Below are 16,991 nucleotides of genomic sequence, written 5' to 3' on the forward strand. Positions count from 1 at the left end.
CTCCTCTTCGTACCTTTCTTAAATTTACTAATAAGCCGCTAAGAGCTTGATTTAACAAAATTCACAAACTTTGCTGTGACTTTGAAAGTTTTAAAGAACCATTCTAAGGAAAAACTGCCACTGAGAATATACATTTTTACATCTCCATTAATATATTTTATTTTTAAAATGTCCTGTTTAGGGAAGAGGAAAAAAAAAAGCAAGGACCTATACATAAGGCAGCATTCTGCATTGAGAAATAATTCCCCATCTAGAAATCATCTTTGAGATTATAGGAAAGATATTAACGTTGAATGACATAAAAGTAATTTTGTATTATGAAGACTTGAAATAGAAGGTGAGGTGTGCTTCAGCTAGAGAAAACAGGAAATGAATCTCTCTACCAAATTCAGCATCACTCGCTGTTTCCGTTTATGTGCCCTGCTGTGATTACTGGTTTGTTCTGGGAAGGTCTGTACCTCACAGAAATAGAGGAAACATTGGATTTCTTAGTTTCCTGCTCAACTAGAAGTTTTAGCCTTCTGGGTCCTAGTGCACCTGGCACTGCAGTTTCAGTCTGTTGTCATCTCTCATTCAGCCTCTTTATCACTTGTTGCTTTCTGATGGGCTTAAGTTTGAGTACAGAAAATTAAAAATAAGTAAGAGGAGAGGATCTAAAAGTGAAAGTTAACGCAGCTTACCCCAGTTTTGTTCCTATGTGGGGAAAACAATTTGAAGTGTTAAGTCAAGGAATCAAATTAACACCAACTTTTATTTGGTTATAGTGGTATAAAGCAGGCCTGACATGGGATATAAACGAGATCTTCCTTAATAAAGAATCAAAGGTGGGCTTCCCTGGTGGCGCAGTGGTTGAGAGTCCACCTGCCGATGCAGGGGACGCGGGTTCGTGCCCCGGTCCGGGAAGATCTCACATGCCACGGAGCGGCTGGGCCCGTGAGCCATGGCTGCTGAGCCTGTGCGTCCGGAGCCTGTGCTCTGCAACAGGAGAGGCCACAACAGTGAGAGGCCCGCGTACAGCAAAAAAAAAAAAAAAAAGAATCAAGGGTCTACCTTATAAACCCATCTCATCCTGTGGTTGCCTTCTGCATAGTCTGTAGTATCAGGCAATGATTTTGCCTGCTGGCTGATTGGCAAACAGAGGGAGACTCAAATGTATTTTCTGGAGCAGCAGTTCTCAAAGTTCAGTGTGTGTAAGAACCACTGGCAGTATTTGTTTAGAAAATGGATTCCTGGGGCTGTACTCTGAAGATTACTACTCAGCAGGTCTAGGTTGGGGCCCAGAAAACAGGCCTCTTTTTCAGGTGCCTGGGGAGGGAGGGTGGGAATGGTGTGATGCTCTGATCACCCTCTGAGAATGTTTTCGTAGAGTAGGGCTATGTTTCAAATAATAGTAGAAGGCTACGTGCTCTGTGTGGCGGCAGAATAGAATTAAATTTAATTATTTTAATGAATACCACTTACTCTCCTAACACTGTTTGTACTTCAGACTCCGTGGCGAACGTATCAGATACTTTCCCTGTAACTTACACAGTTGTCTCTGGCTTGTGCAGAGGAACCTCACGGAGTACTTTGTGGCTGTGGACGCGAACAACATGCTGCAGCTCTACGCCAGCATGCTGCACGAGAGGCGCATCATCATCACCTCCGGCAAACTCAGCACCGTGAGTATCTCACACTCCCCTCCGCGCGGAAAGACCTGCAGCCCACGCAGAGGCAGAAATGCTCTGCGTGTGCTTACGAGACAATATCTACATACCCTTTTGATATATGGTTTTAATCTGGCTCTTGGAGTACAAAGGTCTGATTTATGGAAGGCCTTCGCGGGTGCATTAAGTCAGGTTAATTATTTTTTCTTATCAGAAGATGAGAGGTTTTTTTTTTTTCTTTTTAACTCTCCAGAGTTCATTTTAGTGCCTTCTACCATCTAACGAATTCTTAAGAGCTATTATGAGATCTTTATTATTCACTTGAGGCTTTTTCCATTGGAGCTACTTGAAAGAAATCAAGGGGCCATGATAATAGCTGCTATCCTAACCTGGTAATAGGTAGATTCATCTTTGTTGCCAAGTAGTGGTTTGGGAGTGGGTTCTATAATAGTTCTGATTTGGAGGAGCTCTTCAGGCTGATAATAACTTAAAAGTCAAAATAGCGTTTTTTTTTAAATCACAGGTTTTATGCTACTCACTGAAATGTTTTTCTGGAAGGTCTTCATTACTGTGGTAAAGGCAGGGAGAATAGAGTTTTCTTGGGTCATAGAAAAACATTCAGAAGTATTTTGCTAGATTTTCTCATTTTTTTCACTTTGAGCATTAATATTTTTGACCTAAAAATTTTAATATAAATGTAAATATAGTTTTGAGTAATGTATGAGATATTTATTAAAAACATTATTTAATATTTCATGAATTAGCTTCCTTGAAATTTGGCTAACTGATAAAAATAAGATAATATCTATGTTTTGTTCTCTGATAGTAGAAATAAAAACCTTATTCTGCAAAGTTTTAGTATTTTAGAGCAGAAGGAGCTTCAGGATTTCTCTAGGGCATCTATTTAGGGTGTAACAATGAGAAAGGTGTTGATATTTTCAGAGAAAGGTTAAATGGCTACCCCAAGGCCAAATAAGATAGTTGGAGACAGGTAATGTGAAACTGGGTCTCCTGATGCTAATTTTGGGTTATTTGCATTACTCTAGAGTTGAAAAAATACAGTTTTGAGATTTTGAAATGCAATAATGATATGCCCACTTTTCAAAAAAAATTGAAAATATATTATTTTACACATTGAAAAGCACATTATACGCATTTGAAGGAGTAAGTGTGGAGAAATGATGTAGTTCAATCAGAGAATAAGTGCCAGTCAGTGATGCAGGTAATTATTTGCATTTTCTTAAAGTGATGTTAAGAAATTCAATCTGAATTATTTGGTACTTTTTATATATTTGCTTTTCTGCTGTGCTTAGCTTACCGTTGAGGTAAAATCATTCTTATTTATCCTCCCCTTCTCTTCCTCCTCATCACATTTTTTTTTAACTACATTATTTTTGGTTACACTGACATTTCCTGCATTTATTTATTAATTTATTTCTTTTTTAGCTGCGCCACACAGCTTATCCTCATCACTTTTTTAAGCCAGTTTTTTCAAGATTATAAATAATATTTCTATATGGATGTTGTCCTGAAGATTAATAAGATTGTACAAGCTATCTTGGAGACCTAGGAGCTAAATTCCTATCAAGATTAATTCATGTAACATTTATTATGCACCTACTATGTGCTTGCCACCTTCTAGGCACTGAGGATTCAGCAGTAAGCAAAGCAAAGTCCAAACACTCTTGGAGCTTATATCCAACTGATAGAGAAGATGAAGACATGAATGAAGAAATAGCCGTTATGTCATATGGTGCTGAGTACCAAGAGATAAGGGAGAAAGTGAGTGTGAGTGTGGGGTGAAAGGTCAGGGGCAGATTTCAGTTTTGTGTAGGGAGGTCAGGGAAGCCTTCTCTCATGAGGTGGTGTTTGAGCAGAGGTCCGAAGGGAAGTGTGGGCGTGAGCGTGTAAGCCGGTCTGTGTAGGGAAACACACAGATTTATTTAGAAATAAATCTGATGGAAAGCAGTATGGAGGTTCCTCAAAATATTAAAAATAGAACTACCATGTGGTCCAGCAATTCCACTCCTGGGTTTTTATCCAAAGCAAACAAAAACACCAATTCAGAAAGATATCTGCAACCCTATGTTCATTGCAGCCTTATTCACAATAACCAAGATATGGAAGCAGCTTAAGTGCCCATCATAGACGAAATGAATAAAGAAGATGTGGTGCATATATACAATGGAACATTACTCAGCCACAGAAAGGAATAAAATCTTGCCATTTGTAATAACATGGATGGACCTTGAGGGCATGATGCTAAGTGAAATAAGTCAGACTGAGAAAGACAAATACCATATGATCTCACTTATATGTGGAATCTAAGAAAATAAAGCAAACAAATGTAACAAAACAGAAACAGACTTATAGATACAGAGAACAAACAGGTGGTTGCCAGAGGTGGAGGTGGGGTGGGAGGATGGGCAAAACAGGTGAAGGGGGCTGAGGCACCGACTTCCAGTGAGAAAATAAATAAGTCACAGGAATGTAATGTACAGCAGGGGGAACATACTGAATAATATTGCCATAACTCTGGCGACAGATGGTAACTAGACTTAACAATGCTGATCGTTTCGTAATGTATAAAAATCCCAAATCACTGTATTTACACCTGAGAATAATATAATATTTCAAGTCAATTATACTTCAATTAAAAAAGGAAAGAAATCTGAATGCATGTAAATATTTTGTAAAAACATTTTTTGGTAGGTATTGTAAAATGTTGGTGTTTCTTTTTGTTGTAATTTGTAAACACCTCTTAATGGCTAGGTAACCTCTCTTCCACTCAGTTCCTTCACATTTAAACTGGGAACATGGGAGTGATACTAGTTTTAATCTCATAGGGTTGCTTTAAAGATTAAGGATATGTGTTCATGCACACACACATATGTGTATATATGAAGTGCTTAGAATTTTATCTGCATAAGATTAAATGATTATCAGCTATAAATTTATAATAATCTACATCTGAAGTTTAGAGTAAAAATGAACATGCCTACCCTTTAACTTTGTTTGCATTAGAAAATAAATGATTTTAATAAAGGCTTGGTATTAGTCAGGGAGTTGTTTCTTTTTTTTTTTTTTTTTTTTGCACGAACCTGTGTCCCCTGCATCGGCAGGCGGACTCTCAACCACTGCGCCACTAGGGAAGCCCCCAGGGAGTTGTTTCTTATATTTGAGGTCAACGTAATAGCAGTTGTTTATGAAAGTTCCTGAAAACTTGGTGGTGATGTCACCTCTCAGTTAACAGCCTTGTTTTGGTTCACCATCTGGGGCAGTAGGACTGATAAAAGAAACATAATTCAAGTTTGCTCTCATGATCTCCTCACCCTCCTTCTGTAGGGGAAGCTGCTTCACTTGAATCTAGCTTGAAAAATTCATGTATATACACACATGCGTGCTATAAATTCCACTCCCAGTAATGTTTAAGGTCAAAGACTAGTACCATAACATAAATTAGAAGTAAATATTTTTTAGAAAACGTTTAGTGGAACCTCTGAAACGACCAAGGAAGGAATAGTTAACGTATCAATGAATTGAGGTTAAGACTACTGCCAGTGAAGCTTTTTACATCCTTATAGGATTTTATGTACCACAAAGACTATAATGTACTTAAAATTAATGTAAGAAATTGTGTTTTACCCGGTTTTCACTTTTTAATCTATGGCCAAATTTTTAATTATTGGAAGAGCATGTATAAGTTCCTCGCATTTATAATTTTGTTATAGTTTTGGGAACTTTGGATTTATACTTTGATATGGTCATAATTTTATTAGAATCATATCTGTCAACTGTATAGCTAGCCAGGGGTTTTACTGGTGATACCCTGACAGATAATGAGCTACCCGAGAGTTCCTTCCTCAGGTATTGTGTGTAGTTAAAATTATAATTTGTAATTATCTTTATAGCGATAAACTTTAAAATAAAAAAGTTTTGAGCTGTGTTAGCAAAAGTATCAAGAGTATTGTTATGTTTTAAAATTTTTCGTGGGTTTTTCCTCCTTATAGTAAAATGTATTTTGTTAGGACTCACTATTATATTTTTCCGTGTTTTGAGTTGAATGAATTGGAATGTCATCGGTTTTGTGTTTATCCTACTGATGTGTACATTATCCGGTACACACGGAAGGGTTCCTGGTAATCCTGAACAAGAATGTTGATTTTGTACATGCCGTAGGCAGGTCCTAGAGGTTTAAGCCCCAAGTGAATAGCAGACTAGCAGGACATCGGCCCAGAGTCTCATGTATTCAAAGCAAAGGAATAAATCATGATATTACAAGGGTGTATCAGTTGACTTTTTGCTGTTTTGTGACCAGAGGTAGGGAAGGATTGCTGTTTAAAGCCGTGTCATCGGCTCTCAAGTCAGTCAGGCACGAAGCCTTGTCAGGTGCTCTGTAATTGTCCCCCAGACGTTCTCTAGCTAGTCAGCTGGGGCCGTGCGTTTTGTTTCCAACACTGAGCTGGCCAGCGTCTGACAGGAGCTCTCGTCATCCTGTCAGTGATGTGTTAACTAGAGTGTATCTTTGTGGCCTGTGGAAGCAGGTACAAGAGATGCTCTCTTTAGAGCAGATGTCTGAGTGTTAGCTCCCATTTTGACCAATATTTAGTTGGTAGATATCACCCTCTTGGAGTCTGTAAGCACATTAGTTACAGAGATGTGATTGTGTAGTCCGTGTCCTGTCTGGACTGCTCAGAGCAAGCAGTGTGCTGTGAGTGCAGGAATTGTGCTAATACACTGTCGTCTCTTCCTTTGTTATAGTTGCCCCCAGGCATTTAAGCATATGCTTTTCTCCCCTTCTCTCATTAATACCATCAAGGGCCTATGCAAAAAGAAATCTTGTGATCCGCGGAAAATCAGCTATTAAAATGTAGATGTTATAGGTTGAGTTAGATTGAAGGGGAATCCGCAGGATTTTAACCTCTCCATCTGGATTTTACGTATTCTTGACTTGTCTCTTAGTAGTGCCACCTATCAGCATTTAATCTGAAACTGGCAGCACAGAGAATCTTTCTGGAGATTAAGAACTGAACAGTTGGTGCGAGAACAAAGATTACCCACATCTACTCCCTGCTTCAGATTATTGCCGTGTATTTTTCCCCCTTATGATTTTAAAGCTGCAGCAGCGTGGTGCAGTTAAAAATTATTATCAAGACCTCTCAGGGAGAGAGAATCTAGGAACAATTTTTGGATTTTTAATTCTTCCCAAAGCCCATAGCAACCACTTATGTCAGCTGAAACTGCAGACAGTGACTCTCCTTACCATTGTGTTATTTGACTTAGATACTGCTCTTCAGAACATTGCATTTTCATTCACTGCTAAGTGGATGTGGCTGGAGGGTGGAAATGGGACTATTGAGGTTGGTCATGGGACACTTTGTGGGACGATTTGTGTGGAGGAAACTTCTAAGACGGGAAAAGCTGCAGGTGTTTGTATCTTCTAACTCTTGAGGTGATAAGAGCTGTTTTTCATAGAAACGAGCACAGTAAAGGTTAGAACCATGGTCGATATGTGTGTGTGTATGTGGGTGCAGTAAACTTAATCTTCTGAACTGTGGATATCAGAGAGAAAAGTTTTTAAAATATAATAGAATTTTCACTGATTATGGTATGAAATATGAAATGTTCATCTGATGCTGCAAATGCCAAGGTAGAAACATGTCTCTTTAACAAGTAAAATTGTGTCTCTTTGATTGCCTTTTTTGACACTAGTCTCTTTAAATAATAATAATTATGACAACAGTAAAGGTTTCTTTGTAAATTCTGAAGTGGATAAATTAGAGGATAATTTCCATATAGGCCTTTGTCTTTAAAAAAAGAGATTTGTGTTCAGCTGTTTTCTACTAGAAATTTTTAATTTTTAAAAAAGTCTATGCCAAAATTGTAATTCCTTGGGGGAAAAGTTATCAATACATCTTAAACTCTTTCAGCTTCATGAATTTCTCTTGCTATATTGACTCTTGTCCAATCTGTACAGGAACTTGGTTTGCTATCTTTTGGCCTTCACGTAGTCCTAAGGAGAAAACATACTCCTTTCTTCCCATGGCAGGTGGTTTCTTTGTTCATTCATTGAATCACTCCTCATCTCTGGCTCACCTAACTCATGCCAGACAGTGTTCTACATACACAGGCAAGGAAACGAGGTCACAGCCTCTGTATCAGTCTGGGTCCAGTCAGGAGAGAGAAACTACAGTCATCTGAACGATGCAAGTTGAATATAAAGAATTTAAGACTGTCATGTGGGATCGGGGTAACGGGGAGGGGCTGCGGGAAGTGCCGGGAGCCGTGAAGAACCTGGCATAGTAGGTATAAAGCAGCTACGAACCTGAGGGGAGCTGGGGATCTGTGCCCAGAGAGCCCACTGCTCTGGAGTCACTGGGAGAGGCCGCTCCTCCAGGCTGTCTCGCCGGAGGCCCCCCGCCCCACCGGAAGCCAGCTGAGGGGAGGGTGGCACCAAGGGAGGCTTCCGGCTGCCGGGCGCTGCTGACGGTGGCGCTTCACCCACCAGGTGCAGGAGAAGCCTCTGTGCCACAGCCGCCGCGCGCCGCGGGGGCCGCAGGCACCCTGCCCGGAGCTGCCGAGGCGAGCCGGGGACCCCCGGCCCCTGCGGCCTGCAGGGCTGAGCTGCTGTCACACGGCAGCCTGGCAGCCACCCACCGTGCTTGGCGAGCTCCAAGGGGGACCGCCTGGTGAGTAGACTGGGGCCAGGACGTCAAACCCTGTCTTCCCGAAATGTCGCGTCATTGTCTTCTCCGGACAAAGCTTAGCATCGTGCCGGCTGCTAAAAGGAAAAGATATCGAAAGGGCACAGATTTATTTTCTCAGATCTGACAAAGAGGGGTAGACTTGAGGGTGAGAGGCAGTAAATCGGTAACGGGTACAGGCCACCCCTTTGGGTGCTCATCCTCCATTGACACCCTCTAAATCACTTGCACTTCCTGAGCAACAGCAAAACAAAGCTCTGTGTCTGCCTCATGAGATGTAGCTGCAGTCCAGACATTTTCACCCTTTCCCCCAAGTGGGAAGCAGCACAGTGCCGGGAGTCATGTGTCCGTCTCTTCAATTACAATTACATTTAATCTTCTGTTAACTACTAACAACATACATGTAAGATAAAGATGAGACAGAGAAGAAAAAGTGGTCAGCAGATAAAAGTAAACATAGGAAAATTTAAAATATGGAAAGCGACTACAGCCCTTGTTTATGTAACTGCTCATGAGACCATAATTGGTATTTCTGACTTCCTTCTTTCATTACCTGTTCCATAGTCCCCTCACCTCAGCCAGAGCCTCAGCTGGTTGGATTTTTTTTTTTTTACCTGGTTTAATGATACAAACTTTCATTTTCAAAAGGTCTGGATCCTCGATAGTTCTGTTTTATGTTTTGTTTTTGATTGCCGTCGTTTCCTGTTAACATTTACTACCAGGCATGGAAGTACCAAGATGCATCCCAGAGAATTCCATGGTTCCAGAGATAGTCCTGCCTGCCTGTTGTGTAAAAACAACCCGACTTACTTCTGGTTATTGAGATCAATCATTCCAGCCAGTAGATTAACCCCAATTTTTAGCCTGTTGATTCAGTGGCCAGGTGGCAGTCACATCTTCTGGTTCAAGTGGAAGCATTCCACTGTTGGGAGATCAGATCCCCAAGCCAAAAGCGCCCTACATGGCTGGGGCAGGAATTAGAATTTCTGCAAGTGGACTGTTAAGAGTGATGATGAGAGGGCCAACCCCACTCCTACCCCTTGACTCCCGGTCCCATGGATTCTGCCTTTGGGAGAAGCAGCCCCGCAAAACGGTTTCTGATTCAAAGCGTATCCTGCATCGTGTTAAACAGAGCCCCACCCTTTAAGGGTGTTCTTTCCCAACTGGCGTCATAACTGAGTCGTCCGTGAGCCATTCCACCTTTTGATTAGGCCAGCAGCTTCTAGGTTATAAGTGTAGGCCAGAGTAGCTGAGTTCATGGACATGAGCCTCTTGCTCTACTTTGCTGTTGCATGAATACCTTGATGAGATTCAGTGCTTTATGGAGTGCCGTGCTGACAGGTATGTTATTCTGAGTCTGATGGTGGTGGTGCTGGCAGAAGGATTATGGCAGAGAAGATGAGTCCTTACCCAGAATATTTATTCCAGTGAGGGTGGACCTAATCAAGCCTCCTTCTTGATGGAAGAGGTTCAGTGTAATTAACCTGCCACCAGGTAGTTTACCTGATTGCCATGGGAGATGTCTCCCTAGACACGTTCTGCTACAGAACCACCTGAAGCAGGTGCCAGGTATTACTGCTGGGTACTACTGACCAGTGTCCTACAAGAGCTGGGCCCCGGAGATGCACAGGCCCTGCAGGAGCCTGCCCCAGAGCACACGGAACCAGGAAGCCACAGTCCCATCCTCCTGCAGTGCGTCTCCTGTGTCCTCTGCGGACAGACCTCACTCTGTCCTCCGTCTGGTAAATACTTCAAGGGCCCAGATCCATTGTCGCAGATGGGTAGCAGAGAGTGAACTTGGATCTGAGAGGCATAAATTGAAGGCACAGCTTCCATGAATCTCATATTTTGTTGTGATTCACTATGATAAAATAGTGTAATGGAAAGAGTAAAAACTAGTTAACCACTTGAGAAGAAAAACATAGATCTTTATTTTGAAGGAGATATTTGACATTGGTAGAGTTTTCCAAACATAGAGTATAAGGGTATTTATTTATTTGGTATCGATAAATATTATTATTTGCCAGGTAGTGGGAATTTCAAAGTTATTAACTTATGATTCTCTAGAATCATAATAAATAATAAATTATATAGTGTCAATCAAGGCCAGTCAGTGTGACTAGAACTCTGATGTGGGAAATAGAGGAGGGAAGGTGGTAGATTAAAGAGTTGACCTCAATATTACGCCTGGTTCTTGGAAGGAATTTGTGATTTGTCTAGGAAATATATACTTGTGTGTGTGTGTATGTGTGCGCAAATAGAGTGACAGAGAGAAATCATGCTACAAGATGTAGTTGGAGAGATAGCAGTGGCCAGATTGTGAAGAACCATGTTTGTTAAATGAAGGGGTTTGGATTTTATCCAACAGATTGTGGGGAGGCAAATGAGGGACATGCTGTGACCAGTTTTGTTTTGGGGAAGAGAAGCTGGTGGCATTAGAAAAAATAAAGTAGGAAAACTCTGACAGCTGTCTTGTTAAAAGGCAGTCACAGTAAGTAGAAAAAGAGGCGACCAGCTCCTGAGCTAACAGTGACCACGAAAGGTAGATGGAGTTGGGTTTTAGAAACATGGCTAATAAGGAAATGTCTGTTGGATGTAGAGTCTGCTTGAAAGTAGGTAAATAAGAGGGAGAAGTTTACAATGACACACAAAGGACAAATATTCATCAGCTGTTTCCTTAGTGTCTGATATATAATGGGGGCAGAGCCTGATGTCATTTGCTACTAGTAAATTGTAACTCTGTAAAGTGTGTGTGTGTGTGTTTATGTATAGATGTATATATTTACAAGTGTTTGATATGCCTGCTAAATATACATATGTGTACGTTAAGTATATATGGGAATATTATATACAATTTTAATGATACAGCATATGATATATATGTACAGTTACTCATTCTCATTTAAATACCTGTAATTTACAAATAGTTCACTTGTAAGGATTCAGAAGTCCTTTGGGGCTGCTTGCGGTTGTCTGTCTTTCAGTTGCTGGTGGTTTGCCATTCGTTTTGTTCCTGGTGAGAGGTATTTTAAGTTACGATTTTCAGAGATGCCTACTATTTAAAACAGTACGTTCAGTCAATTAGACTTTATTTATTGGTTATTTGGAATATGTCCCCAAATATGGTAGTAGTGTGATTATATCAATAATATCTTCTAAAATTAGATATTTGTTTTTCAGTTCCTGACTACTCACCTGAAAAATTGGATGACTTCATATAAGCCATTTTTTCCTTTTATCCTGGTTTATTATATAAAAAATGAAAGAATTGAACAAGAATGATTTCTAAGGTTCTTCCTAATTGTTAAATTTAGTGATTCTTTAACTGTACTGTTTATTTCTTAAATAAATGCCTTATTTTAAAATATATGGTTTTTATAGAATTCGCACGAACGGTCCTCTAGAATCCAGGGTCTAGAAGTCTGTGTGGAGAGAAGATAGATACACTTGAGCTGTGTTACAGTGTCAGACGCCTGAAAGTTGTGGAAAACTAGACGGGCCTCTTCTCCAGGAAAAGCTCAACTGCTACAGAATTGGCTTGAAGATGTGAACTAGAGAGCAGTAAATTTAGTGATGGGGAAAGTCATGTCGCGGGGGGGGGCGGGACGTGTTTGAAGTCGTTGACATTTATGTGCAGTGTGACAGCTACAGAAATTCAGAATTGAGGTGGGGTCAGTATGACAGGCATGGTGCATGTTGAGGCTCACTAGGGTGAAAGCTCCTTGAGGGCAGAGGCTTTGTCTCCTTGGCTGATTATTCTGTCCCCAGCACCAGCAGCGATGCCTGACACATGTTTGGTGTCCCACATCTAGTTGTGTGATCTTGGGCAGGTTGGTTCAACTTTGCCTTGGTTTCCCCATGTGTCAAATGAGTGAAAGAATGAGTACATGGAAGAAGCAAGCAAGCAAGAAAATATTAGAATTGTTTGGCTCGGAAGAGCTAATTAACCAGTGACCAACCGTGAGATGAGCAGAACTTTCCAAGGGACTTGGATGTGATGCAGAGAGGTCAGGATGAAGTTTAGTAATGAAGCAGCAGAATTTACCATCCTAAAGGGATGGAGAAAGAGAATGAATATAAGATGATACTTTAGTATAAAAAAGTATTGAAAAAGAAAAATGTACAGCCAAATACTGTCTTTTTTTCATGATATAAAATGGCTGTTTCTCTAAACATTTCTTTACAACTATCACTTAATTTGAGTGTCAGAATTTTGCTCAAGTAAGAATATCTTATAGTGGGGATAGCTTTGTAGTTTTCAAATACTGTGCTGCTGCCTTTTTTGTCCTCAACTTTTAAACGTGAATGTAAATTAAATGTGTTGAAGCATAGTTTTTTTATGCTTTCCAGTGAAATTTTTTTCATTCCACAAGGAAATTTATCACGTTCCTATCTGCAGCAGTTTATTCTGTGTATCTTTAGGTATTTATAGCGCTTACATTTCTGAAGTAAACATTGATTCAGTTAAAAATCAAATGAAGTCTCTAATCAATATTTCTTGGATTTTGCACATAAATACATTCTTAGGGGACATAAATCTGCCCCTCAGTAATTCATATAGAACTTTAGTTGAAGGCAGTGGGACTCCTACATTAAAATGAGGCAGAATCTGGCTAAGAGATACACAGAGACTAGAACAACAGGAGTGGCAGCGCGTCAGGATGAGATCTTTACTTGTAAAGCGTGTGAATTAGAATCGTGCTGTTTTCTGTCGTGGTCATCACACTCGATAGATCGTTTTCCTGTTGTCTCCTTGGAAATCTGATAATGTGGTTTTATTCTTCTCAAAATAGATGTCTACTGAATTGCTTAAAACATTGCTTAGTTGTATGAGTAGGCTGATCTCCTCAGTAAATATGTAGTTTAAGAACAAGGTATAAGTGAGATTCCATATCACAAAGGGAAAGAACTTTGGTTTGGCTTCCAACTAAATATACTCGCAGATGCAGATCGGGATGATAACTGGTAGAATTTTTATCAAGTATCTTATCTTTGTAACATTTTCCAGAGAATCTGCTCTCCTGGTTTCCTGCTGAAGGCGCAGACTGGGATGCCTGGGAAAGTTTTGTAAATTGCATCTCTATCCTAGATCCTGAATTTTTCATTTAAAGGTCGACTGTTCTTGTCCGTCTGTTCAGTCAGAGGCTCATTCTCCACTGTATAATTAGGATAAAATATTTTCAGCCAGTATATATTATTCAAAGCCTTACAATGAATGGGAATTTTGAATCTTTGTATATCAAAAGGCAGGTTAATATACTGGCTATTGTACTCTGGAGCCTGCTGGCGTTGGTCTCCTGGATTTGCCACTTGCCAGTTGTGTGATCTCAGGCAATTGGTGTAACTTTGCCACAGTGTCCTGATCTGTAAAATGGGAGTAGTGATAATACTGCCTGTTTCATAAGGTTGTTGTAGCATTAAATCTGAGTATGTCAAGTGCTGAGAATAGTGCCTGGCACAGAGCTAGCATCATATAAATGTTTGCTCTCGTAACTGTTGTCAGTGAGAGCAGCTCCCTTAGACCTGTGGCCAGAACGGGAAGCTCTAGGTGCCTTTATTCCACCACTACGCTCACTGTTGCCAACCTTTGTTGTCAGGTTTCTCCCTCTGATTTCACAGGCCCCAGTTCTTGTCTCTTTCACATGGTTTTCATATGTACTTATTTTACAGTTGTACTATATGGGAAATAAATATCCCAGTGATTTTATTTTGTGTTAGTCAACACTTTGTGTCTGAATCAGTTCAATGTATTGAGTGTGCTCTGTGAAATTATATGTGCGTTTAAATACTCCTATGCCATCTAACGAAGATTTTTTTTCTTTAACCTTTATTTGGTACATTTTTTGCTTTATTTAGTACACTTCATTTTTATTCAGTGATAGCAATGTATAAGTCCTTCAGTTTCAAGGATATTATGCCAGGAACATGTTCTAACCCAAACGCCGAATCTTCTTCTCTCCTCTCCCCTGCTTTCATGAAGAACAGCTGATGTGGTGTTAGAAAAACAGCTGACAGAATGTCAGAAGAGCGCCATGGGGTTCTAGCCCTATCATGAACCTATCATAGAATTTTGGGTAATTCTGATCCAAAGAAATACGATTAGCATTTCCCTTTAAGCTTAAAGATTCAATATTTCATAAATAACCTAAAAGTAAGAAGTTTTTCCTTCTTACTTGGCTTATAAATTGATCTCATTTCTTTTTTTTTAATTGACATGTAGTTGATTTATAATATTATACTAGTTTCAGGTGTACAACATAGTGATTCAGTATTTTTATAGACTGTACTCCATCTGATCTCATTTCTTTTTTTTTAATTGACATGTAGTTGATTTATAATATTATACTAGTTTCAGGTGTACAACATAGTGATTCAGTATTTTTATAGACTGTACTCCATCTGATCTCATTTCTTTATAGAACTGGATTCTGCAAAACAAACTTCTAAAGTATGTTGTTTATTTTCCTTAATTTGCAAAGTTCTGGAAATGTTCTAGGTAAATGATTTGTTGTGACAGTTAGCACTGTGTTCAGAGGTGCGGACAGATCTTATCCAGAATGAAATCTGGCGTCTTTGCTGTGTCCCACGAGGCTCTTCAGTTCCGACCTTGCTTCCTCTCTGACCTCAACTCCTGCTGTTCTCCCGTTTAATCTAATCAGCCGACCCCCTACTACTCCAAGAAGGTGCCAAGCCTGCTCCCACCTCAGGACTCCTGAATGCCCTTCTCCCCAAGTGCACCATACGTGGCTCCCATATTTCAGTCATGTCTCAGTGCAGATGTGGCCACATCAGAGTTTGTCCCTATGCTCCTGTCTAGAATAGCCCTTCTGCTCTTACCCTGCTTTAGGTTTCTTCATAAAATTTACCTCTGACATAATATGTGTTTCACTTGTTTATTGTTTGCTTTCCCCACTGATATGTAACTTGTTCTGTTCTGTGTCCCTATTGCTTAGTAGAGATTTATGATGGCACATGGCAGGTACTCAAAAACTCTGTTGAATTAAGCAAGTAAATTATTATAATGTCTCCAATTTCACAGTTACCTAATGTGCTTTAAAGCTTTTAGAGATTATGTTCAGATAGATTTCGAAGGTGGATCTGAATTATAGTCTAGTTAAAATGTTCTGTTAACCACCCGTATGGGAAAAACAATTCTTAATTATTACTAAAAATACAAAATGTTAGAATTGATCTGATCCAAGAGTAGAGAATGTTAGATCTCTCAGAGACGGGGTTTATAGATCATCTAGCATATATTTCTTATTTTAAAGATAGGGAAACTGGGATCTGGTTATATTTGCAGGTGTGCCAGAGTGACACAGCCTCTTAGTGGCCAGTCCCTAACTTTTGTCCACGATGTACTTCATTGTTCTTACCTTATACAACTTGCATATAACTGTGTTTAATTTCCTAGTAAATTTATTTTTTCTTAATTGTATTTTTTTTACTTACAACTTTACTATCTCCTCTACAAAATATATGCTGTAATAGTATCTTCTCTATTTTTTAAATCACATAGTTATTACATGATGCTAGGTGTGTAAGGGAGATCTTCTTTGGTAGGTTTCTGCCTTCTTTGGAAATCTCCTCTTGGATGTCTCATAGTTAACAGAATCAATATTTGTGAGAGCACGTTCCTTACAGTCCCACCTGAACCTGACACTTTTGTTATATTTCTTTAAATAATTCGTCCTGGTCGCTTAGGCCAGAAACTGAGGTTTGGGGCCGGGCAGGGATGTGGGATGGGTAGTATTTTTACCTCTCCCTGTCACTGATCCCCTGCATCTAAGAAGCTAACAAATCCTGTAGAGCTTCCTTCTTTCCTAGTAGATCTTGATTAACTGGCATGACCCTCTGCTGAATGCTGGCCTTTGCAGAAAGTTTGTGACTTTGCTTCTCGTTGCAGAAATCATCCTCTAAGAAACCAGTCAAATTCATCAGATGATATTGTGCCTTATTAGTGAGAAATTCATAACTTCACTTAAGGATAGCCATTAAGGGCATAGGGAAACAGCTGTAGTATTTAATAGAGTGCTTTGGACTCTGGGTGTGCCTAGTAAAATAAGTTACTATTATTATCATTCCTCATTTTGAGAATGCACTTTTTCCCTCTTGTTACACTGTTAATTATTTTCTCAACAATAAAAAAGAATACTTTCCTTTTTAAAACGGTTTTAAATGAGCTCTTTTAAAAGCCATCTATCTGCAGATGGAGAAATTGAGTAAATTAACTGCCTTTCACAGCTACATAAGTGCTTTTAGCCCATCAAGTTACACTGAAACATTTAAAGTTACCTCATTTACAACCAGCGAGCACATGCAAGCTCTCTAAGAATTGACACAACTGAGATCAACCCCATTTTCATTTCCCTCTAGTTCAAATATGTGAGAGAAATAAATCTGGTCTGTAATTGTTACGTAGAAGTATCTGAATGCCTCCTAGTGGTATACTGTATGCTCTAATTAAGGAATTTTAAAAATAATATTTATTGAAGGAATAGTGTAGATAAACTGTTAAAACTTCTAAGTGCAAAGTAATAAAATCCTTTAATGATAGCGTTCTAAATGGAACAAATTTTTTGCCATATAAAATTAATTAAAAATCTTAACTGGAAAAGAAATATAATACATATGACGAAGA

General features: G+C 39.5%; 1 protein-coding gene across 1 annotated transcript in view; it reads left to right on the top strand.

Moving 5' to 3' along the window:
• Positions 1-16,991, top strand: part of DENND1B (DENN domain containing 1B) — a 256,026-nt gene that overhangs the window by 127,941 nt on the left and 111,094 nt on the right. The window contains exon 11 of the mRNA XM_024732230.1: positions 1,551-1,661. Coding sequence (XP_024587998.1) covers positions 1,551-1,661 — 111 coding nt within the window. The remainder of the gene's footprint in view (positions 1-1,550; positions 1,662-16,991) is intronic.

This window comes from Neophocaena asiaeorientalis, unplaced genomic scaffold, assembly GCF_003031525.2.
Source record: "Neophocaena asiaeorientalis asiaeorientalis breed wild unplaced genomic scaffold, Neophocaena_asiaeorientalis_V1.1 scaffold896, whole genome shotgun sequence".
Taxonomy (NCBI): domain Eukaryota; kingdom Metazoa; phylum Chordata; class Mammalia; order Artiodactyla; family Phocoenidae; genus Neophocaena; species Neophocaena asiaeorientalis.